General features: G+C 40.5%; 1 protein-coding gene across 1 annotated transcript in view; it reads right to left on the reverse strand.

Moving 5' to 3' along the window:
* Positions 1 to 25,887, reverse strand: part of ALDH1L2 (aldehyde dehydrogenase 1 family member L2) — a 59,871-nt gene that overhangs the window by 31,265 nt on the left and 2,719 nt on the right. Inside the window, exons 2-10 of the mRNA XM_047740922.1 lie at positions 16,391 to 16,535; positions 12,221 to 12,455; positions 9,697 to 9,862; positions 7,530 to 7,631; positions 7,225 to 7,314; positions 6,280 to 6,414; positions 5,017 to 5,142; positions 4,356 to 4,447; positions 2,234 to 2,381 (exon numbers count right to left, since the gene is read on the reverse strand). Of these exons, the coding sequence (XP_047596878.1) occupies positions 2,234 to 2,381; positions 4,356 to 4,447; positions 5,017 to 5,142; positions 6,280 to 6,414; positions 7,225 to 7,314; positions 7,530 to 7,631; positions 9,697 to 9,862; positions 12,221 to 12,455; positions 16,391 to 16,535 (1,239 nt within the window). The remainder of the gene's footprint in view (positions 1 to 2,233; positions 2,382 to 4,355; positions 4,448 to 5,016; positions 5,143 to 6,279; positions 6,415 to 7,224; positions 7,315 to 7,529; positions 7,632 to 9,696; positions 9,863 to 12,220; positions 12,456 to 16,390; positions 16,536 to 25,887) is intronic.

Genomic DNA, 25,887 nt, shown 5'->3' on the forward strand with positions numbered 1-25,887 from the left:
GAATATTGCAATAAAGTGAGTCAAATGAATGATTGGTTTCCCAGTGCATATAAAAGCCACGTTTACACTATACTGTAGTTTATTAGGTACGCAATAGCATTATGTCTAAAAAATCAATGCCTATGCTTTAATTCAAAATACTTTAGCAATAGTGGCACCTAGGTGTCTTAGTTAAACGTCTGCCTCTGACTCAGGTCATGATCTTAGGGTCCTGGGATTGAGCCCCACATGGGGCTCCCTGCTCTCTCTCCCTCTGTTGTTCCCCTGCTTGGGCTCTCTCTCTCTCTCTCAAATAAATTAAATAAATAAGAAAGTATGTAAATAAGCAAGTACACAAATAAATAAATAACATGTTTACAAAGTACTTTATTAGGGCACCTGGGTGGCTCGGCGGGTTAAAGCCTCTGCCTTCAGCTCAGATCATGATCCCAGAGTCCTGGGATCAAACCCCACATTGGGCTCTCTGCTCAGCAGGGAGCCTGCTTCCCCCCCCCCTGCCTGTCTCTCTGCCTACTTGTGATCTCTGTCAAATAAATAAATAAAATCTTTTTTAAAAAGTACTTTATCAACTATACTTCAATTAAAAAATATTTTATTGCAAAAAAATTAACCACCATCTGAGCTTTCAGTGGGTCATGATCACTGATCACAGATTAACACTGATCCCAAACTCTAACAAATATAATAGCAAATGAAAAAGTTCGAAATATTATGGGAATTACCAGAATGTGATACAGAGACAAGGCATGAACAAATGCTGTTGGAAAGAGGGTGCCAGTAGAGTTACTCGATGTACGGCTGCCACAAGCATTTAATTTGTGGAAAATGTACTACCTGTGAAGCACAGTAAAGCAAAAAGCAATAAAGCAAGGTATTTGTAGTGGCAGTGGAAAAGAATAGATAAATTCACCTTAATCAAATAAAAAACTTCTGTGTGTCAAAGGACACTGACAAAAAAGTGAAAAAAATAAAAGCCCACAGAATGGGAGAAAATATTTACAAATCATATACCTGATTAAGCTCTAGTATCCAAAATATAAAAAAGCCCCTTACAACTCAACATTAAACAGACACAATCAGAAAAATCCTAATTAGAAAATGAGTAAAGGATTTGGGTGGACATTTTCCCAAGGAAGATATACAAATGACCAATAAGCATGTGAAAAGGGGCTTCTCATTAGTCATCAGGGAAAGGTAAGTGAAAGCTACGATGAGATACCATTTCATACCTGCAGCTAAAATAGGAAAGGCAGACAATAGCAAATATTGGCAAGGACGTGGATAAATTAGAACCTTTCTATATTGCTAGTGGGATTGTGAAATGGTGTAGCCACTCTGGCAAAGAGCTTGGTAGTTCCTCCAACAGTTAAACAGAGTTACCATATGACTCATCAGTGGTACTCCTAGGTATACACCCCAGGGAACAGAAAACAAGTGTTCACACAAAAACTTACACATGAATTTTCATAGCAGCATTATTTATAATAGGCAGACATGAAAACAACCTGAATGTCCATTCAATGAGAGATGGATAAACAACATGTGGTATATCCATACCACGGAATACTATCTGGCCAGAAGAAGGAGTGACGTACACAACACACACGACAACATAGATGAACCTTGACCACATGGTGCTCAAGTGAAAGGAGCCGATCACAAATTATGTGATTCCATGTATAGGAAATATCTACAAGAGGCAAATCCATGGAGACAAAAAGGAGATTAGTGGTTTCTGGGGGCCAGGGGTAGCGGGGAGAGAACAGAGGATGACTATCAGTGGATTCAGGGTTCCTTTATGGGGTGATACAAATGTTCCATAATCAGACAGACGTGATGAACCTGAACCACTGAACTGTACATTGTAAAGGGTGAATTTGGGGGTGCCTGGATGGCTCAGTTGGCCTACTCTTGATTTCAGTTCAGGTCATGATCTCAGGGTCCTGGGATTGAGCCCCGGGTCAGACTCCGCACTCTGTGGGATGTCTGCTTGAGATTCTCTCTCTCCCTCCCCCTATGCCCTCCCCCTGCTCGCTCACTCTCTCTTTCTCTAAAATAAATAAATATTTTAAAAAATTCAAGGGTGAATTTTACAGTGTCTGAATTTTATCTCAATAAAATACCTATCTCAAAAAGGTCATAGATGTAAAAACAAATGAACAAAAGGCATAGCCTTTCCTTATAGCTTTTGAGTCTTAGTGATGGAGATTTCAGGCAGCATGGAGAAGCTTACATAATCCACCACTAGCTCCACTTCTTGATCTTCTCCTCTCAGTTTCCTCACAACTTTTTGGATGAAGTCTGCAAACTTGGTGGCCATGTAGACATCTTCGTTCTGTAGCTGAAGCCCACCACACTTCTGTCTGATCTCTTCAACCAGCCTTAAAGTTAAGAAGCAATTCATATTACTTACATTTTTAAAAGGGTTTAGGGGAACCATATTATTACGTTTGTCAAGTTGCTTTGAGATTAAGACATGTCACATGCCTATTTATAGCCTATGAGATCATCCGTGATAATACCTGGAGAAATTGGGTAAGAACGGGAGAATAAAATTAAAAAGCTGTCTTGAAGGACAGTGGCTATTCTTTGTTTTTTAACTTTTTATATGGCTAAAATGAAAAGAAACCAAGGCAAAAATATTTTACCTATTGCAAGCAAGATTATAAGGATCACATAAAATCCATTCCCTTCGTTTCAAAGGTAAGCAAGGAATGAGAAATAAAGGAAAGTCCCTCACTGTAAAGATTATGAAACAAAAGTCATATTGTATAATATTGTCTCTAGATCTTGTATAAGAATGAAACAAACAGGGACGCCTGGGTGGCTCAGTTGGTTGGACGACTGCCTTCGGCTCAGGTCATGATCCTAGAGTCCCGGGATCGAGTCCTGCATCGGGCTCCCAGCTCCATGGGGAGTCTCCTTCTCTCTCTGACCTTCTCCTCGCTCATGCTCTCTCTCACTGTCTCTCTCTCAAATAAATAAATAAAATCTTTAAAAAAAAAAAAGAATGAAACAAACATGTCCTTGCATTACATGGTTAGTGTAGCTACTAAGTAGAATCAGGCAGTAGGTCAAGATAATTTTTGAAGTCTCTTCCAACCCTTTGATTTTTTGCTGTTCATTTTTCAAATTACTGCTGCTATTTGCATTTGTGGAATAGCACCGGTGTGCTAGATGCAAGACAGAAAGACCCCCATGGTTGTTGCTCAGTCATTTCTTCTGCAAAAAAGATGAGGTGCTTTGGCAGTTCAAGATAATAGTATCAGGTGATTATTCAGATACTCAAGCGGAAAATGGGCAATTTGTACAGGAGCATCTTGCTGGTGAAAAATATATAGTATTGAAATCTTTAGTTGAGAAATTAGAAGTTTTGGGAAACTGATGAACCATAGCTGAGAAATTTGTAATTTGAAGAACCAAAACTCTTGACTTTGATAATGCTGTTTGCTCTGGAGATGACTATTTGGATTAGTGGAATAAAAATTCCATGAATGAAGGAACTTTTTCCCGTTCATGACTGTCTGTATTCCCAGGGCAAAAACTGTTCCTAATATGTAGTACATACTAAATGAATTTTGTGGAATAACTGAGTGAATAAACAAATAAACAGAACAGCCATCAAGAACACTCACTTTTTTTTTTTTAAACATCAGGAGTGGCATTCTTTAACTTATTAAATTAATGAATGGCCATAGTGTGGCCCTCAATGAAAAAAATACCTCTGAGAGACTCTTCGCTATTAGGATCCTCACAGACTTACTTTTTTTTTTTTTTTTAACCATAGAATAGAGCCTTCTGGGACTCTAGCTCTTTCAATTTGCCATAAACCTCTGTAGAGAAATTTTAACTACAGGGTAATTATTCTTCCTCTTGCAAGTATCCTGATAGTCCTTATTCTAGATATATCTTACTGGGTAATTCTGGGGTATAGGAAAAAAAAAGATATTGGGGGAAGCATAATCGATGTTGGGTCTCCTTCTGAATCAGACTATGTAGGTAATTACTGATAAATGTTCTCATCTAGAACTTCCCATTCCAATGCTGTATGGGAGGAAAATTAGCTAAGAATTGTGAGGACAGATTTTTAAAAGAAACAAACAATTACAAGCATTGGTTTTCTAGGTATATAGGAGATATGAAAAACAACTTCTGGCTAGCAACAAAGAGGAAGGAGCAAATATATGTGTTTGACCATGGAAAAAAGCAATCCGAAAAGGATGAAGAAAAGAGAAACAGAGTATAGTGGTTATGGTACAGCAATAACATCTAGAACAAAGGATTGGATTTGAGTTTCAAAGTCAAAGTCAAAATCCCTAGAGGAGGGGTGTGAATCAATAGGGTGACTGTTTTACCTGACAACATCCATTGAGCTCGCTCCAGATTTAAAGAAGTCTGTTGAGTCTTCAATAACAGGGACATTGCTTAAAATTCCAGCCCAGATGACCTATACAGCAAGGGTAATTTTAATGAAGGATGTGCCATGAAGAACACAGAGGCAGAGACTGGCCAGATCCTCAAACGAACCTACTTTTTTTCATCTTGGATACATGGCTTAACTACATTTTTCAGCATCTCTTCAAGTTAGATGTAGCCGTATGACCAACTTCAAGCCAATGAATGTGAGCAGAAGTAAACTTGACTCCTAGTCTTGACCCATGAAAAACCTCCTTCACACTATTCTAGTCTGCTCTTTTGCCCTTCTTAGCTGTCTGGGAAGTAGATGACCCGTATGGTGACCTTGAAGATAGCAGAGCTTGGGTCCCCGAATGACTCCACTCCTAATCCTTACATTCCAGCTTTACCCTTCAACCTCATGTCGACCTAGAACTGCCTTACAACATTTTGTGAATGAGAAATAAATTTGCATACAAATTTTGGAGTTGATTTCCTACTGCAGCTAATACAAAAAAGAGGCAAGACAGTGTGTGCTCACTATTCTGAAGACTGAGGGTTCAGTTACATAACTGCTGCAGTTTCAAGGTCAGAGCAACATTAAAGACATCACATGTTCACCTTGATGGTCCCTGCCACTTTCATCTCTTCGGGGGTAAGTTCTACCACGGATGTCTCCCCGGCTGAAAAGTACTGAGAAGCAGGAATCATTCTTCCATCTTCAAACTGCAGATTTCTCACCATCAGCTACAAAATAGCAACACAATAAGCCAAAGGATGGAAGATTAGGACAATTCAAAAGTGAGGTCGGTGGGAGAAGGAGTGTCACATATTTTAGGAATACAAAGATCAGCGTATTTGGCAAATACAAAAATGTGGATTGAAAGCACTCACCATTATGTGTAAAAGGATGGAAATGGCATTTTACTAATGACAGCAGAAAGGAGAAAGTGAAGTCTAGGGGTAGATACACATCTCGAAATGGATAATTAGCTCCTGAAAAAATGGACACTTGGATGTATATATTTAGACTAAAGCCTATTATAACTCCTCTTTCTCCTCCCACTACTACAATGATCTGTTCTCTTTCTCTTATGGCCATCCTCGGCTGCAGGCACAGTGCTATAGGTATGTGCATACATAGGTGTCTTATTTAATCTCATAAATCCTGGTGGAAGCAGGTACCATTATTATTCCCATGTTCCTGATAAGGAAATGGAGGCTCAATGAGGTTAAGGAATTTGCTCAATGCCACACAGCTAGTTAGTCACAGAGCTGGGGTTACAACCCAGAACTAGCTGGACTGTGCAGCCTACAATTTTAATTATTGATCAGGCCTGCACGCTGCCAGAATATATGTGCAAGCTGCAAATCCCCCTTTGCTTTCTTCAAAGAGTTCACTGAAGCCAAGAGCCCCTGCTCTCAAGCACAGGCAGTGTGAGGGGGCCTGCATGAGGGGAAAGGCAACTAGCCTCTGAAGAGTCCCATATCCATCCTATTTATCCTGCCAGACTCTAGTGGTAAGGCAAACCTATGAGACCACACTCTGTTTTATAGACCGGGAAATGAAGACTCAGAGGGGAGAAGCACACTCCCCTCAACTGGTAAGTGGCAGAGGAAGGTTCTCATCATGTTTCTTGACTAAATTCCAAGCTCTTTCTACTATATCACAAAACAGACCATGCACATCCTTGAGGCATATCCCGGGGAGCTTCCTTCTCATCCTGGCACCCTGAGCTGCCTCAGAAACAGGGCACAGATATCTTGAGCTCCCCATATCACACTGTGAAACCAGATTATCTTGTGAAAGATACTCCCTTAGCAGCTGGGGTTATAGAAGGAAACCAAAAATGTTACTTTGTAGGTGACAGTATTGACACTCACTGCTTTTCCATCATTACCAAAAAGAACAAGTCCATTTTTGGTAACAAGACCAGGCTTCTTGGCACCTTTAATTTCCAGTGGTTCTCCAGGAGGGACAGAGCTTTTCAGTAATGATGAGCCGTAGAACGTGACCATCTAAGAGAGAGACCAAACCCAGACTGTGAGAGGAGGGAGTTACACCTACAGACAGGGGCATGTGCCAGCAGCACGCCTTCTAAGCAACCTCAAGCGGGGATTATCATTTATGATAAAATTGGAATACCTCAATGTGGGAAATGGTATCAAGCATCTGTAGGGATGACACAATTAAGAGATAATTTATGAAGATGTGACTGAAGAAATTTAAGAATGCCTCACATCCGGATGACTTTTATCATTTATTCACATCGATTCAAAAGTGAATGGGACAAAGAGTTCTCGCAGACTTCAGAGCCTGAAGCAAGGGTTTTCAGAGCGGTGTGGAGGTGGTGCTGGGGAGTCAGCGAGAGCAGATATGGGGACCAACACTGGACTGTTGCCATCCAGTGCGTTTACTGGTGGGAAATATAGGGTGGTCTGTGGGTCAGTTAGTGGAAACAGGACTGGATTCAGACTAATCAAGAGAATGTGATGCTAATTGATTTGTGATTATAATTCTATGGCAATTAGCTATCATTTATTGAGCACTATGATAGTTAACATTTATTGAGTACTTATTGCAGAGACTAAGTACTTCAATGAATTAACATGTATTGACCCATTTAGTTTTCACAGTGACCTATAACCAATAAAAGAGGCACTATTATTAGTCCCATTTACAATAAGGAAACCCGATGGGTAAGTAACCTGCCCCAGGTTACCTAGCAAAAGTGGATCTATGTGTAATACCTCTTAGAAAGGTAACACACACACACACACACACACACACACACACACACACACACAGAATTGGTCCCTAGAACGTACCTGTCCATTTATCTCTGTCCAAGCTCCAGGGACTTTATCATGACCTCGGATCCAGTTATGTAAAACCTCAGCCGACTGATCCCAAGAAATCTAGGACAGCACAAAGCACAGGCTGCACTCCTAATGCTATGAATGTCAAAGGTAATAGAAACATTTCTCCCCATCAGTGGTAGAAGTAGGGTTGGGGCAGAATAGGACAGGGAGGCTTGGAGATCTACCTTTTGGCCAAGAAATGGTACATTGGGAACTACTTAAAAGTAAAGGGCCAAGAACATTAAGGTATGTTATTGAGTTGATATAAATACCTCAGCATTTTCCTTTTTCTGGATACCTTCATATGTTGCCCCTTCTTCCAGCTGGGGAATCCGAGGAGCTTTCCCATCAGCTATGAGTTGGACAGCTTCCACCTAAAGTCAAAAACATGATCTGTGTCGCAGCCCAGTGGTCAATAATGGCATCGTTTGTTTAACTGAAGCTTACGCTAAACAGAATTGCTACATTTAAATCTGTCCGGGGCTCCTGGCTGGCTCAGGCGGAAGAGCATGTGACTCTTGATCTCAGGGTTGTGAGTTCAAGCCCCACACTGGGCGTAGAGATTACTTAAATAAATAAAACTTTAATAAATAAATAAATAAATAAATAAATTTGTCCAGAGAATCAGACTATGACAATAACTACCTTTTCTTCAGTTCCATCTGTGTCCCAGGCAATGTGGTAGTTACTTTATATAAAATATCCTTTGCAGACATCACACCAATCCTGCCAGGTGGATATTATTATTCCAGCTTTCCAGATGAGGAAACTGATTCTTCGAAAAGTGAAGCAACTAGCTCAAGATCACAGAGGTAGCTACTGGGTGTCAGAAGCAAAATCTGCATCCGAGTTTACCTACTGCCAGTACTGAGCTGTTACTCTTAAAAATGACTCCCTTGTTGAAACAAATTTCAACTTCCCCTTGGTGACCTAGTGGGAATTTCAGTAATCGGATTGTAAGGTAAGTCCGTGTGAGTGATTTCTACTCATCAAGATGATTCTAGAAAGTGATGCATTGTTATATTTAAATAATTCAACTTGCTTTCTGGCTCAGGACACCTGGAATGACAAAACAGTTAAATCTACGCATGAGTTTAATTGCCTTTGGGATGTGTCCTGAACTCTTTCTGTGCCAGATTCATGTTTGCCTGGAGTTGAGAGCCTCTCTCTTTCACAGGGAGGCCTACGTGAGCTTGAGTTCTCGGACCTCTCAGTATTTATGGCTGCTGACCAACCTCTCTAAGAGCTTAGGGGCAACCTAAGCACAGGGTCAGTTCATAGCTCCTTCATTCACCCACTTCAGGCTGTGATATCATCAGGTGCATGATCTGGGCTTGAGCAAATGCCACTGAACACACATAATACAATTTTGATTGTCATGATCATTTTTGAGCACCTACCATGTGCCAAGTGCTTTACACAAATGCTACTTAATTTCTCAGCAGCCCTTATAAGTCGGGTATTATCCACAGAAGGAAACCAAGGCTAAAGAAGGCAAGTGACTTGTCTGTTGTCATAGAACAGATAAACAGTAGAATGAGAACTCTGATCTCTTTCTGACATCAAAGCCTTACTCTCAAAACCTTTAAATGACGCAAACCAGACGGCTCTCCTCTCTCCAGAATTAATAGCTGCTTCTTTATACCATCTTAGCATCTATCTCCATGTCGCTACTTCTTCCATATCCAATTCAGAAAACATTAAATGATGCTGAAATTATCTTTCCATATTTTTACAGGCTAAAAATATATTTTTACTTTGTGGTGCACACGCTTTGAGCTTTTTGCCCAGAGCACATCTGAATAAATAAAGCAATGCCAAATTTCACCCTGTTATGCAGACTGAGTTCAAATACTTTTGAAGCCCAACATCCACAGAAAAATTTCTTGAGATTCTGTACACTTCTTTACCATTAGTCAATACAAACTGGGTTGGCAATTCAAGTATTTGGCAAAAGAAATCAACCGGTTTCATTATTGGTTCATTTCAAGAAATGAACCAACTTCATCCATCTGATCACTGTTCTCAGAAAAACAAGCTTCACAGGCTAAGAAATTTTTTTAAAAGATTTTATTTATTTATTTGACAGAGAGAGATCACAAGCAGGCAGAGAGGCAGGCAGAGAGAAAGAGGAGGAAGCAGGCCTCCTCCTGAGCAGAGAGCCCGGAAGTGGGACTCGATTCCAGGACCGTGAGATCACGACCTGAGCCGAAGGCAGAGGCTTAACCCACTGAGCCACCCAAGAGCCCCAGGCTAGGAAATTTTAATGTTTGGATTTCCACCCTAAATATACCATCCTATTGGCAAATATAAAATCTAATTTTGTTTTCAGTTTTATACTTTTTGTAAATCAACATGAGAAAATTCTCAATAATAGAAAAGTATTTCTAAAATATTAAAGCTTTACTAAATTCTTCTGGATGGTGTAGATATACTAACCATGGCCTTGATTCCTTCAGGAAAAAGAAACCGATTATAAAGAGCATCCACTGTATCGTTGGGTTCGACGTCACATGACCTCTGAAGAAGGATGGGTCCTGTGTCTAAACCATCATCAGCCCAGAAAACAGAAAACCCAGCTCTCTTATCTCCCATAATTAGAGTCCTGTGAAAAGAAGAGCTTCAACTTACAATGGTGATTTAACATATCACAAAGTGATGAATTAGTGATATTAAAGTGCAAGGGAGTGGGGCCTCTGGGTATCTCAGTGAGCTACGTGGCCAACTCTTGATTTTAGCTCAGGTCATGATCTCAGGGTCAGGAGACTGAGCTCCATGTCGGGCTCACTGAGCTTGGAACCTGCTTGAGATTTTCCTCTCACCCTCTCCCTCTGCTCCTTCCCCCCACCTTCCAACTCCCCCCTCCCCAAGCTCATGTGTGCTCTCTCTCCCTCTCTCTCTTAAAAAAAATAAATAAATAAAGTGCAAGGTAGTTCTAGTGGAAAGTAGACAGTGAGGGAACTACTGTGAGAAATGAGCAGTATAGCCAAGAGATGTCAGTATTCATAAAAAGCACTACTTGATGGTACCGCTATTTTATACATAGCTATAGTCTTTCTTGTTAATACACACTAACAACTTCTAGTCTACTCAAAAGGGCACTAGAATCTGTCATTACTGCCACTCATTATCTTCCAGTTGTCAGCTTTCTGCTGTGGCATCAAGCAATTTTGCCCACCTGGGACCAATTCCTACATTGTACTTGACCCTATGTTAGGCAGAATGAGATAATGGAAGATAAAAGAGAGGATGCTCAGTGGAGGAGAACTTATTAGTTCTCATAACTATTTATCTAGGTTATGTCATTTGGATGTAATTCAGAGCTAGAATTAGCTCTAGATCGTCTAGGTAAATTATAGTAAAAGATGGTTGAATTAGTCTTTGTATATTATGTTCTTTGTATTCGTGCTTTATAAAGCTTTGCCTAGGGGTGCCTGGGTAGCTCAGTTGGTTGAACATCTGATTTCGATTTTTGGCTCTGGTCATGATCTCAGGGTCCTGAGATCGAGCCCAGGTAGAGGGCTCAGTGCTCAACCAGGAGTCTGCTTGAGATCTGAGATCCTCTCTCTTCTCTCTCCCTTCTCCTGTTCCTCTCTCCCCGCTCTGCCGCCTCCTTCCCCACCCCCAAGGGTATATGCACACACACTCTCTCTCTCAAACAAATAAATAAGTAAATAAATAAAATCTTGGGGGGAAAAAAGCTTAGCCTAAGAGAAAATGTTTCCCCATAAGAGCTTATAATACAAACAATGAGCTGAATATGTAGACATATCAGATAAAAGCATATCAGAGGCTCAGGTAGTATCAAGAGAGTATGAAGTAATACATCATACATGCTCATGACCTAAATAACTTTTAAATCTTGGAGCTACTAATCTAGCAAGACCTATTAATCAATCACTCTTTTCAGAAATATTGAGAAATTTATTGGCATTATGTTATCAAGAGGCTTGAAAACATTCATATACTTTGTTCTTTGTTTTAGATTTTATTTATTTATTTGAGCGAGAAAGTGTGTGTGAGAGAGAGAGTATGAGCAGGGATGAGGGGTAAAGGGAGAGGGAGAAACAGGCTCCCCTCTGAGCAAGGAGCCAGATGTGGGGCTTGATACCCTGGGATCATGACCTGAGCCACAGGCAGACACTTAAATGACTGAGCCACCCACGTGCCCCAAAACATTCATACACTTTGATCCAGTGACTCTGTATGTGGAAACAATGTGAAATGAGAAAAAAAAACACACAAGTTTAAGTGTAAAGATAGCCATACAGTACCATTACAGGGGCAAAAAAGAAATTGATTCATGCCAAATACAACGAAATGTCATTCACCACATTTAAACTAAGTGTAATTTTCTGCCCATTTAACAACTTGACACTGAGCCATATCAGGGTGATGTATAGGGAAAGGAGAGAAGGTAGAAAAGCATACCTGTGTATTTAGGACTTACAGTGTACCTGCAGCAATAAAAATGTTAGACCATAGTCGCTTCCCTCAAGAACCTTAAAGTTGAAGAGGATAAGACAGAACGAAGATAATTTCAGGTAGCTTGGCATTCCTTGAAATGTACTTGAGATGCTCTAGGCAAAAAAAGTTCTAAGATCAAATAAGTTTGGGAATGCTTTGTACTCAGATTCCCTCTTGGATATTATGATGCTCTCACTAAAGCACATCTAAAAGGTTCTCAGAAGTCCTGTGATCAAGAAATCCAGCATAAACCAAACCTGTCTGAATTACCTAGCTATCTCCAATGGAGCCAGTACTCCATAGACTGACCTTGAAAATGCTGTCTAGCCCATGGAGTACTGCTAAGTCTCAGGGGGAGTTCATGCAGGAGTAGCAATCAGTCAGGGCCTCACAATTGCTCAAGCATACCTATTTTCTTGATCCCCTACATTGAAAACAGAAGGATTAAAAGCCATAGAAATAGGCCTATCTTCTCTATAATTAAGAAAATTCTCACCAGTTGATAGCAGAGGCTCCTCTGTGCCTGGGAAGGATGGAAGGGTGATATATGATAGAACCGTGCTTTGGACTGTCAATTATATCCATGGGGATAAACTGTGTGCAGAAGGGTAGCACATTGAGCTCAGCACCCACAGATTTGTAGGCTTCCGCCACCTCCTTGATGGTCTTGCCCTTGACTCTCCATCTGGGGAACTTGAAAACAGGGGTCCCATCTTTCTCTGCAGCTAGAGCTGGGCATGAAAGAGAAAGTTATTTTTATTAAAATAAAAAATGGCCATAAGTTAATATGGCTATGGATTCACACATTACAGTTTTACAGCTTCAAGAAACATTTACAAATAAAACATGGTGAAGGGCAATTTAGATTGAGATCAGAATTTGACCTGTTATAATTTTATCATGATCCATCCATTTTCCTAATGTGACTTTTATCTATAGATTTGAGACATAATATATTCATACTCAGAAGTTTGTAGCTAGATAACATTTTAAAATTTTAACTGAAGCTTTTTTGTTTTATAGGTAAAAAAATTATACTATTATTACAGATATAGCCATATAAAGAATATTGTTATATTTGGAGCCAAGTGTTGGCACATGAGCATTTGGGCTCTGGCACAGATGGAAAACCATGAGCCCCTTCCCAAGCCTATTTCCTAGAGGGAAGTCTCTTTGAAAACAAGGCAAACTATAGATCCGAACACATTCTCCCTGCCAAACAGATAGATCCCCAAAAATAAAGAGAGAAAGTTTTTGAGCTGAGCTGGGCTTGTCTAGTTCCTTCTCCCAAATTCACCAATGAGATAAGTTAGTGGACAAAAGAAGCCAAGAATGGAGAATACATGCTCCTTGTGAGGGTTTTGCCATACTGGAGAAGGTCCAAGGCTCTTTCCCACAAAAAATGTCCTTTCCAAAGGAAGGGCTCCATCTGCTTCTGTGTGGAAAAGGAATGGCCCTCCCAAGTGCAGACAGCACTAGCTCATTTTTTTCCATAATAAGATATTACTTCTACTAACTATATACCTTATGAATATTAAGCATATATATTTATTTTTCTACCAACAACACAAAGCAAGTATATTTTAGGCAATTTTTAAGAGCTTTAAGTAAGGCTTTTTAATCTGTATTTTTGGGCTCCCTTTCCTTTCTCCCCCATTGGATCATCAACCTTCACTGACTTTAGATGGGATGATGGCTGCACTAGAAAGCCACTAGAAAGCCTAAATTCCAAAATCTAATCTAAATTCCAAAATTCCTAAATCTCCACAAGAAAGCCTAAATTCCAAATCCTAAATGAGTCCTGAAGGAATCTTGCCATCAAGCCAATGCCTTGATCAATGGGAGATACTGGAAAAATAATGTGTACAAAATGTGAATGTTCATAAAATGTTTAAAAAACTATAAACAACTCATTTTCAGATGATAGGAAAATTAATAAATGGTAAAAAAAAAAGGTGAAATTGGGAGAAAATTGTATAAGTTTAGACTGGAAAAAAAAATGGGTTGAGAAACTTAGAAGTCTTTGTTTTAAAACTCTACACCACGGAGATAGGCTTGTGGCGTTCACCTTCCGTACTGATTTGTGGCTATTTTTGGCTGTTCTAGTTGACTATTCTGACAACAAGAATAGTTAACCACTGTCATCTTGACCCCATTTCATCAATTAGGCACAGGGCTGAGCACACTATATCATTATTTCAACTAATCTGTTTAAGATGGGTGTTGTTGAACTGCGGTTAGTGAGTTTTAGTAGCTTGCCCATCATCATGCAGCAAGTAAGTGGCAGAGGCAGAATTAGTTCCTTGACTCCAAAATAAACACTGTTAACTATATGCTGTACCACATCCCAGGCTGCTCTACAAAACAGATTGGTATTTTTTTCTTACCTATGTTATGCCAGCAGCCAGATGGCCATGACCAATGGAAAGGAGGTCCCAGCCCTGGGACCAGACACTAGGGAAAGTTAGTTTCCCCGGACATCCTTTGGAAGGAACTTTATGAGTCACAAGCTTGCATTTCTTCTGAAAGTCATACACAGGGCAGAGACTGCTAATTGTTCCCCTTCATTCTTTAGCAAAGATTCCTGTACTTTGGCAGAGCACATAGACGCTCTGAATAAAAATCTACATTTCTCAGTTTATTAAGCAAAGAGATTTGGCCTGTGACCGAGTTCTAGTCAGCGGGATACAAGTGGGACAAATATGTGCAACTTCTGGATGATATCCCAAATAAAGGCTTGCCCTCTGCTTCCCCTCTTTCCTTGCCACTTGCCAGAATGCAGACTTGTTAGTTGGGGCTAAAGCAGCTACCTTGGACCATGAGATGGAAGTCCAGTGTTGATAAGGACAAAACAAAAAGGGCAGGATCCTGCATTGTGATGAACATAAAGCGGTCACAACAGCACTAATGGCCAACTCAGACATGAGAAATGGACTTCTGTGTTACTTAAGCTAATTTTATTTGGGGTTTCCCTGATTCGATAGCCAATCTGATATCCCAAATATAAGTCCTCCCAAATATCCCCGTACAAAGCTGATGGGAATAGATAATAATAGCACAGATAATCTCAGTAATAGGAACCTGTCCCCTTCAGCCCTTGGAGCCAGGTCTAAATTGATGAGGCAGATTCCCTCAGAATTCCCCTGGTTGGGATAACCTTTTTCTGAAACAAGGGTAATTTCTAAATCAAGTGATTAGGTTCATATGTGCGTATGTGCTCTTGACCCAACTTTTTTAGCTTGAATCTTGAAAAACAGTGTTAAAATACAATAGTTATAAAAATAGTAACAAGAGGGGCACCTGGGTACCTCAGTGGGTTGAGCCTCTGCCTTTGGCTCGGGTCATGATCTCAGGATCCTGGGATCGAGCCCCGCATTGGATTCTCTGCTCAGCAGGGAGCCTGCTTTCCCTCTCTCTCTGCCTGCCTCTCTGCCTACTTGTGATCTCTCTCTCTGTCAAATAAATAAATAAAATCTTAAAAAAATAAAATAAAATAGTAAGAGTTAGAATAAACCTCAGAACTGCTGCTTCTGAGGAAAAAAAAAAGGATAAAATTTAAGGGATATCACAGATCACTGTTTTACAACCAATCTGTCACATTATGCCAGTGATTTATGAAGATCTCATTCAAAAGCCAAGATGTCTGGTTGCTCACTTATTCCCTGTCCATACAGTTTGTAGACTGTTTCTATCTCTGTGTCTTACACGTATTCTCAACATAACTATAGTTGATTCTTGAAAAATACAGGTTTGAACAATGTGGGTCCACTTACATGTGAAAATTTTTTTGATATAGTACTGTAAATGTATTTTCTCTTCCTTATGATTTTTAAAATAACATTTTCTTTTCTCTAACTTACTTTCTTGTAAGAATACACTATGTAATACATATAACATACAAAAATGTGGTAATAAATTGCTTATGTTATTGGTAAGACTATCCTCTGGTCAACAGTAGGCTATTAGTAGTTAAGTTTCGGGGGAGCGAAGAGTTATATGTGGATTTTAGACTGTGTAGGAGGTCATTGCCTCAAACCCCTGCATTGTTCAAGGGTCAACTGTTTAGCTTGCAAATCAGAATCCCACTGCAGATTTGCTTTGAGGGTGGCTATCTTCTTTAACCTTACCTTAACAGCCAAGCAGCCACAGCTCTAATTTGTTCTGACATAAATGCATTCTTTATGACCCCACATCAATTTCTGTTCTTAGATGTGGCCCTCCCTTCATTTCCACTGGCACCCCTGAATCAGACATTATTCTGATGTTCCATGATGTTCTGATGTTCTAGATGTTCCATAACACCCTTGTAAAGTTGCAAGTGTAGTTCAGAAAAAACAGATGCGTGGAAATTCCTCTGATGGACCTGGTGATTACCTTGGAAGTAAGTGGAGAAACTCTTAATATAATGGGGCCATGCATCTTTTCTTGGGGTCCATGGAGAAGGGAGAATTGAGTCTATTCTATCATGCAAATAGACTTAGCTTGAGAAGGCTTTCAACAGGTGGAGTGGATGTGGCAGAACCCAGAGGGGAGGTCGGTAGTCTGGGTCTTTGGAGCCTGTGGCGAAGTGTAGAAATGCTAATGAGGGGTAAGGGGTCTGAACTGGGGCCTGTGCTGGCTGGGTTGGTGCAGAGTACCTGGTTCAGTAGTTCTAAGATATACTCACCCAGCGGGTCAGCTTTTCCATCCTTGTCTGGAACAGTGAACACGCCTACAACACGGTGGCCCTCTTTGCAGAGGTGGTTGTAGACTTCCTGTCCAAAGAGGCTCTGACCAATAAGTGCCAACTTCAGCTTGTTTTTGAGATAAACCTATGAAACAATCCAACAACGGCAGATATTGGCATGGATAGAAGACATATGGATGATAAACACTCTTTTCCCAACCAGACGAGATGACTTGAGGACCAAAAAACCCTCAAAGATCTACAAAATAAAATTTGCATTGACATACACTGGACCCAGGCTGGATTATACGTAGTTAGTAGTGAAAATAATTTCACATGGAAGAATTCCTCTTTTCCCCTTTGCTCTAATTCTCCCAGTTATTCATTGTAATCATTGGGATGGCATATATTTTACAAGTCATTCCAACTCCTTGCTGAAATGAAGCCAGATGTTAGCAAGTGTAAGTCTCATAGTTAAAAGGAGTTTAACTCTGAGCAAGATCTGCATCAACATGACGATGATTTTATGAGCTAAACTCATCTCTTAACTTCCAAAGGAGGCCAAGAGCTAACATGTGGTCTAGAACACAGGGGTCAAGAGCAGACCCTAGAGCTAGACTACCTGAAGTTAAAATCTAGTGCCATTCTTGTTTAGTCATGTGGCTTTAAGCAAGTGACCAATTTCTGTTGCCTTTTTTCCCTCACCCATAAAGTGGGAATAATAACGCCAACCTCACACAATCTTGATTGAAGTAGAGGACTTATTAGGCAATAATAAGTTTAGTGCAGTGTCTGACACAAAGTACTGTTTAAGTAAAAGCTTCAATAATGTCTTAGAGGTTTTGCCACAGTTTTGTGTTTCTTCGTATGGTCCAGAATTCCAAAATCCTTGATAAGTGGCCCAAATCCATTCACCCTCAAAACCTGGAATGCTCTAACAGGATGTTCTTTATCGTCCTTATAGGTTTCTTGTAAGTTTGTGCAGAGTCCTTTGGCTTCAAACTTGACCTGGACCGACATACTGCTGTTTATAGTCTTTATTTATAGTATTTATAAGGACTATATGAATATTTATATGTATTGCTACAGAAAGATCAAGTGTTTGGTTACAGATGCTGTTCCAGACCCTACAGTGAGTTGTATGGAATGTACTATCTATGTATCATGTTAAGTTTTTAACATGTGGATAATTCTGAACCCTAAAACATATTTGGTCCCACAGGTTTCCGATACAGAATTAAGGCCTGCACATCATTTCATTTCATTTAATCACTGCAACTATCACGTTTTATTATCTCCCACTTTACACTGTTTTATGAATGAATAAACCAAGGCTTAGAAACGTCAACTATATCTCCACGGTCATACTAGCAAAAGGAAGGAGAGGTGGGATTTAAATCCAGATTTGTCTGGCTCTACAGCCTACAAATGTACTTAAAAATAAGATAATTAAGGGGTACCTGGGTGGCTCAGTGTGTTAACCCTCTGCCTTTGGCTCAGGTCATGATCTCAGGGTCCTGGGATCGAGCCCCACATCAGGCTCTCTGCTCAGCAGGAAGCCTGCCCCCCCCACTTGTGATCTCTCTCTGTCAAATAAATAAATAAAATCTTTAAAAAAAGATAGATTGAGTTACCACCATCACCCATCCCTTTTTTCTCCCTGTTAGAAGATTAACACTGATGCATGAAAGTACATTGATTATCAAAAAATACAGATACCATATAGACAAGAGTAGCACTAAGGGGTATAGTCTTAAAGAACACTCTTTAAGCAACTTTACCTCTTGTAAATTCTCCTTAAATAGGACCCTTTCACGAAGGTAGGGTAATAAGTTGACATGATGATTGTTAAGACAGAAATGAAAAGCCACAGGTGGAACAGTCTAGATGCAGGATTGCAGGTGTAGAGACAGTCATCAGAGGGTCATGACTTCATATGCACATTCCTCCCTGGTAGAACATGGCTCCACAGGATTCAGAGTTGGGATATTTTTTTTCAAAGATTTTATTTATTTATTTGACAGAGAGAGAGAGAGATCACAAGTAGGCTGAGAGGCAGGCAGAGAGAGACGGGGAAGCAGGCTCCCTGCTAAGCAGAGAGCCTAATGTGGGGTTGATCCCAGGACCTGATATCATGACCTGAGCTGAAGGCAGAGGGTTAACCCACTGAGCCACCCAGGTGCCCCTGGAGTTGGAGTTTTTCCCCCCTTCACTCTAAATGGGATTCTTTAATGTTCTAGAAAGTCATTCTAAATTAGTCAAGCCTCACTGTGAAAAGTTGATTATGAGGAAACAATTTTCCCTTATTTCCTACTTTATTAAGGGTGTAGACAGCATCCCCTTTTAGGTATGAACATAAAAGCATACGTGTTGGGGCTCCTGGGTGGCTCAGTGGGTTAAAGCCTCTGCCTTCGGCTCAGATCATGATCCCAGGGTCCTGGGATCGAGCCCCGCATCGGGCTCTCTGCTCAGGGGGAAGCCTGCCCCCTCCCCTCTCTCTGCCTGCCTCTCTGCCCACTCGTGATCTCTCTCTCTGTCAAATAAATAAATAAAAATTTTTTTAAAAAAGGCATACGTGTTCACATGTTCCCTGTAATTGAGCTGATAATTAAACTGTGGAGGCCAAGAAAAACAAGGCTGTACCCACCTCAAGTCTAGCCCTGACAGAAGTGCAGCCATCTTGATGTTCCAGATTATCACAAAATATTTCTTGGGTTCTGACCTATACAGATTAGCACTTTAAAAAGTCCCTCTCTCTTCAACAAGTGGTGCTGGGAAAATTGGACAGCCACATGCGAAAAATGAAATTGGACTATTTCCTTACACCACAGACAAAAATAGACTCAAAATGGATGAATGACCTCAATGTGAGAAAGGAATCCATCAAAATCCTTGAGGAGAACACAGGCAGCAACCTCTTTGACCTCAACCGCAGCAACTTCTTCCTAGGAACATCGCCAAAGACAACAGAAGCAAGGGCAAAAATGAACTATTGGGATTTCATCAAGATCAAAAGCTTTTGCACAGCAAAGGAAACAGTTAACAAAACCAAAAGACAACTGACAGAATGGGAGAAGATATTTGCAAACGACATATCAGATAAAGGGCTAGTGTCCAAAATCTATAAAGAGCTTAGCAAACTCAACACCCAAAGAATAAATAATCCAATCAAGAAATGGGCAGAGGACATGAACAGACATTTCTGCAAAGAAGACATCCACATGGCCAACAGACACATGAAAAAATGCTCCACATCACTCGGCATCAGGGAAATACAAATCAAAACCACAATGAGATACCACCTCACACCAGCCAGAATGGCTAAAATTAACAAGTCAAGAAATGACAGATGCTGGCGAGGATGCAGAGAAAGGGGAACCCTCCTGCACTGTTGGTCGGAATGCAAGCTTGTGCAACCACTCTGGAAAACAGTGTGGAGGTTCCTCAAAAAACTGAAAATAGAGCTACCCTATGGCCCAGCGATTGCACTACTGTGTATATATCCTGAAGTTACAAACATGGTGCTCCGAAGGGGCACGTGCACCCGAATGTTTACAGCAGCAATTCCACAATAGCCATAACTATGGAAAGAACCTAGATGTCCATCAACAGATGAATGGATAAAGAAGATGTGGTATATATATACACAATGGAATACTATGCAGCCATCAAAAGAAATGAAATCTTGCCATTTGCGAGGATGTGGATGGAACTAGAGGATATTATGCTTAGCGAAATAAGCCAATCGGAGAAAGCCAACTGTCATATGATCTCCCTGATATGAGGAAGTGGAGATGCAATGTGGGGGTGTTGGGGGGTAGGAAAAGAAAAAATGAAAGAAGATGGGATTGGGAGGGAGACAAACTATAAGTGACTCTTAATCTCACAAAACAAACTGAGGGTTGCTGTGGGGAGGGGGGACAGGAGAGGGTGGTGGGGATATGGACATTGGGGAGGGTATGTGCTATGAGGAATGCTGTGAAATGTGTAAACCTGGCGATTCACAGACCTGTACCCCTAGGGATAAAAATACATTATATGTTTATTAAAATAAATAAATAAATTTAAAAAGTCCCTCTCTCCTTTAATGATTGATTTAAACTCCTAGACTGGAAAAAGGTTTTTTTTTGTCAAATAGCAAAAAACTTATTTGAGCTTCATTTTCTTTTTGTTACACTAATCATGTTTTGCTATTTTCTCCCATGTCTCCTCACCTGACTTCAACTCCTCCGCTGTCATAACTTCCACAAATGATCCTTCCATTTGGGAAGATCACCTGAGCAGTCTGCCTTGGACTCAGCTGCCTCTGTCTTTCATAACTCCCCTACACATTCCCCAACTGACCAGTGTTGACCCGAGTAGGTAGGGACAACTCTACACCCCTATTCAGCAGGAAGAAGTTACAGAAGATGAGACCTTCCACCTTCAACAACCTTAAAGATTTAAGGGTCAAAATTGTTCAGGGGGAAATGTGGAGGCCGAGAAAATTAAGGCCATCCCACCTCAAGTTTAGCTGATGTGGGAAACAGAGGCAGAAGAAAATCATTAAAATTCCTTACCTACTGACAAGCCCTTGAAACAGACAGAGTGGCTCTCCCCTAGGGACTCAACTGTCCTCACCTTGAGGTTTTGCTAAGGACAATCCTAGCCTGACTGACCCCCTACTCCAACAGGTCCAACCAGGATCCTGTAAGTCTACTTTAACAATTCCTTTAGGAAACTTTTATCTCTAAATCTCCAAGAGAGTGTCGAGAATCATTCCCAAGCATATGGCCCACTGATATACATCTAAAGGGTCTCACGAGAAGATTTTTATTATTGGTAATAAATAACCTTTCTCCCAATAATAGCTAGCCCCTCAAGGTCCTGGAGACCTTGCTTCCAAAATTCCTTAGAGACTAACATCAACCCCTTTGTCCTCACCCACTGCCGAGTCCACCCCTACTCTGCCTTTAAAAACTCTGACTGTAATCTGGTTCGGGGTCCAAGTCCCTACTCTGCTGTGCCGGGTATGCTTGGGCCCAAGCTTAAGCTTGTCAAATAAACCCTTGTGTGATTGCATTGGTGCTTGGCTCCTTGGTGGTCTCTCGGTTGCGAAAACTTGGGCATAACCAAACAATTAAGGTTTTAGTTAAAAAAATTCTTTTCCAGGGCCAAAGTTTCTATCCTCAAAGAGCCTAGAGCCTCAACATCTAACAAATATTTTTAAGGAAACAGATTAACTCTGTAACAATAGCACAGCTTGCCTATAGATAATACATGATTATTTCACCTGTTCTTATCAAAACATCAAAATGTGCCATAAATATTCTACCTCCAAATCTTATCATTAATGTTGTTGTTTGAAACAGAACTGACCTGTTGGCTATCTTAAAAATCTGGCTTTACCTCACACTGCGACCAACACCAGATATTTTAAGACCTCTAAAATACTACTCTTAGGATGCAAAAGAGCTAAGAGGCTGGGCTGACTCAAAGGAAATGTTACAAAGAGTTCAATTCCAGATTCAACACTCCCTTAGAAAGACAGCATTTGGAGAAATGTCAGTATCTTTGGAAATGCTACATTCATTGAGACACTTTCTGAGCTTCATGCTAAAGCTAAGCTACAGAGGTGAGTGTCCAACACAGAAACGCTCAGATTTTAGGATTATAAGTGTGTTTTCAGTGAGTTAGCCTAATTCCAGAAGACCAGACTGGGATACTCTACCTTGGTGTTATTTCTCCAGCTATGATCTTATTAGGACTGATTGCAATGCTGGTGGAATCAGCAGGGAGGATGTGCTGAAAGTGTGGGTCCCTGGGCCCTGTCCCAGATCTACTGAGGCATCCTGGGCCTAGGAAGTTGTGTTTTAACAAGCTTCCCACTGACTCAGAAGGACACTTGAGTCAGAGACTCTCTGATGCACGGAGATCGTGTGCCTATCCGCTACACTAAAAGATTCTGCACTGGGGAGTCTGGGTCAGGAAGCAGGGCTGGAAGTGGTAGCAAACATTTAAACGAGACCCTAGTATGTGCCAGGCATTTCATATATATTTCCTCATTTTGATTGCCCAATGACTGCTGAGACAAGCATTCCGAAGCCACTTTGTAAATGGAGAAATTAAAACAGAGAGAAGTTAAGACACAGCCTGGAGTCAAACAGCTACTAAATGACAGCCTTCAGATTCAACCCCGTTATTAGTATCCATTATTTTCTCATAACACAGATTCTTTGATTTTGAGCTGGGTCTCATCAATTTAAATCTGAAAAATAAAAGTATCTATTTCATAAGGTTGCTATAAGGGTTTATCAGGATAAAGCAGGTAATGCATTTGGGCAATGTGTAGCAGTAGGGAATGCTCAACAAATGTTAACTATAATTATTATTCATAATAATACCATAGGTAATACCTGAGTAAATAAAAAAAATGGTGATGATGGATCTCTCTTGTTAGAAATGTGCTATAAAGAGAGAGTCAATTATCATATGGTTTCACTTATTTGTGGAGCATAACAAATAGCATGGAGGACAAGGGGAGATGGAGAGGAGAAGGGAGTTGAGGGAAATTGGAAGGGGAGGTGAACCATGAGAGACTATGGACTCTGAAAAACGATCTGAGAATTTTGAAGGGGTGGGGGGTGGGAGGTTGGGAGCACCAGGTGGTGGAGGGCACGGATTGCATGGAGCACTGGGTGTGGTGCAAAAATAATGAATACTGTTATGCTGAAAAAAATAAAAAAATTAAAAAAAAATTAAAAAAAAAAAAGAAATGTGCTATAAGCCCAGCACAGCACTGAGTTCTGTACATTAATTTTAAAAAACATATCAACTAGTTATCATATGTCTCTAGGACTCACAGGAATTGTTTTTGCTGATGAGAATACACAAGGCTCCAAGGAGTCAAGTAAACTGCTAACGAGGGGCAGAGACAGAAGTCAAACCCAGATCTGTCTCACTTCGGTAGATTAGCTTCTATGGCTTTCCTATGTTGAAGGTCTGTCCCGCCCCCGCTTATTAAAGAAAAATATGGCAACAGGTTGATGGTGAATTGTGGCAAATAGTTCCATCTTTAGACTTTCTAAAGAAATACCCTGATGGTCCTGACAGGAGGGATGGCACCATTCATTTGTGGAGTGGGTCTGGTGACAGAGAACATTCTTTGAGGCACACTTAAGTGCCTGTTATATTGGTGAGCAAGAACAGGGTGGGGCATAAAATGACCCACAGCATTTCTAAATCTGGGTGGTAAGTGCTATTATCTTGGGGTTCTCTGCTGATAACATTCTGCCTTGGAAGAGCCTATGGCATGCAACAGAACTTTTCCTTTTTTAAAAAAGACTTTATTTTTAAGTAATCTCTACACCCAACATGGGGCTTGAACTCACAACCCAGAGATCAAGAGTCAAGGCTCTATGGACTGAGCTACTTAGGCACCCCCAGATTTTGTTTTTTTAAAACTATTCAATGTTTCATTCCCAGGCTATCCACACCCTGGTGGAATCCTTTAGGAAGCAAACTAAGGGGACTCTGATTATGCTCCAAAGATTAAAATCCAAACATGATTTTCTGTAGAAAACTTAAAGACTCAGTGCTACTAGTTTGCCCTGATCCAAAGTGCTTTTGTGAAGCAAATGCTACCATAATAGAACAGTAGGGGGTATAATCCCCATCAGGAATTGTGAGACCGGACAATTTTACATGAAGAGCCTTTCTATAAAAAAATAAAACAAAGTCAATTTTTCAGAGAAAGCGAGGTGCCTAACACTTCAGAGAAAGGCGAGGAGCCTTTGGCACACGGTGCCCCAAATCCTGCCTGACAGTGTGTAGGAGGTACTCAACAAGCATGTTTTGAGTATTTAGCATACTCTGGGCCCAGAGCATGGGGGGTACTGCAAATCAGGTGCCCAGCAAGAATGTTTTATTTGGCCCACAGAGCATTTGTCAAAAAGCTGTGATAATGTTTTGGAAGCTTCACTTAGCAGGCTGAATTTCTGACTTCTTTTTAGAAATCAGGAGGTTTGTCAACCATGGTCTACATTTCCACGTAGCAACAGTGAGCTAGAGCTGAGCAGAGGCTACCCCCATTCCTCTGGCTGGACATGACCTTTCCTTCTATCTGGATCAAATCCTTCATTTGTTTCCCCTGTTTGGCTTCTGTGGGCATTTTTCTTTGGGCATTTTCTTTTGCAACAGTCAAAGCACAAAGAAGACTGGTCCCTGTCCTCAGGAGATTACCAGTTAGCACGAAAGACACACAAATAAGGACATACTGACATCATAGTGCTAGGACAGGAGAGCATAGTGTGGGTGTGGAAGCCTAGTAGACTTCCCAAGAAGAGAACTCCATAACGGAATCTTAGAGCACTCATTTAGGGGTTGGCCAAGAGAACGGTGGGGATTATGGGAGGTCCTTGGGAAACTTCAGGCAGAGGGGGCAGCATTTAGAAAAAGATGAGTAAGTGAGCAAAGTGGGTTCAATACTGGAAAGTGGAGAGTGACGACAAGTGACACTCTAGAGACAGTCAAAAGACCAACTGGGGAAAGTCTTGTCTATACCAAATAATTTGGACCTTATTGTGAAGACAGTGAGATCTACTGAACGACTTTAAGCAGGAGAATGACATTGTCTTACTTCTATGTTGACACACACTCAGGTGAGGCATAAATTAACTTTGGATGGGCATCCCTCTAGTGTTTGAGAATTGAGCAGATAGTGAAAATAAAAAGCCTACCTAATAATCCGCTTCCATATATTGACAGGATGTAGCTTGAAATAGTGTAAAAGCCCATGTTACTTATTGTAACGAACCCTCAGACTAATAGAGGAAACAGATGTAAATCTGTGTAAGATTCCAACAAAACTCATGACACACCGTAAAGGGCAAACTTGTGCAACTTGATTTTCCTATTGCATAATCATATAAAGAATGTATTCATGAGGACTTTCTGGGATATCTGGCCAACATTTTTTTTAATCACAAAAAGGATAACAGATTTTTAAAATAAGGATGTCTATGGACTTTTTTTTTAAAAGCAGGGACTGTTTCTTTCTTGTTTATTGTTTTGTCCTTTCTGGTCATGAGACTCTAAAAAGGTTATTTAACTTCTCTGGGTCTCAGTTACTTTATCTGTAAAGTGGGTATAATAATAGTACCTACCTCATTGAGATGTTAAGCAGGTGAGTATATATGTAAAGCATTTAAATTAGCACCTGGTACATACTAAGTGCTTTATCAATGCTATTTATTATTATAATAATAATTATTTATTTATTAATCATATCCTCAGGATTTAGAACAAATGCTCAGTACATAATACACAATTAAAGAGGGTTTGAAGTTGAATTTGAAGGTCCTAAAAACAAACTAGATACCAAAGCAGGGGGTTGGGTAATTCAGAAACAAGGATGTGGTTGCTAGAACTAGGGTATAAAGCCAGTACTTGGTTCCAAGAAGCAGGGATGGGTCCAGACTCCTGATTTGGGTCGTAAGGTAACCTCAAGTTCTGAAACC

The sequence above is a fragment of the Lutra lutra genome, chromosome 8, assembly GCF_902655055.1.
Source record: "Lutra lutra chromosome 8, mLutLut1.2, whole genome shotgun sequence".
Classification (NCBI taxonomy): Eukaryota; Metazoa; Chordata; class Mammalia; order Carnivora; family Mustelidae; genus Lutra; species Lutra lutra.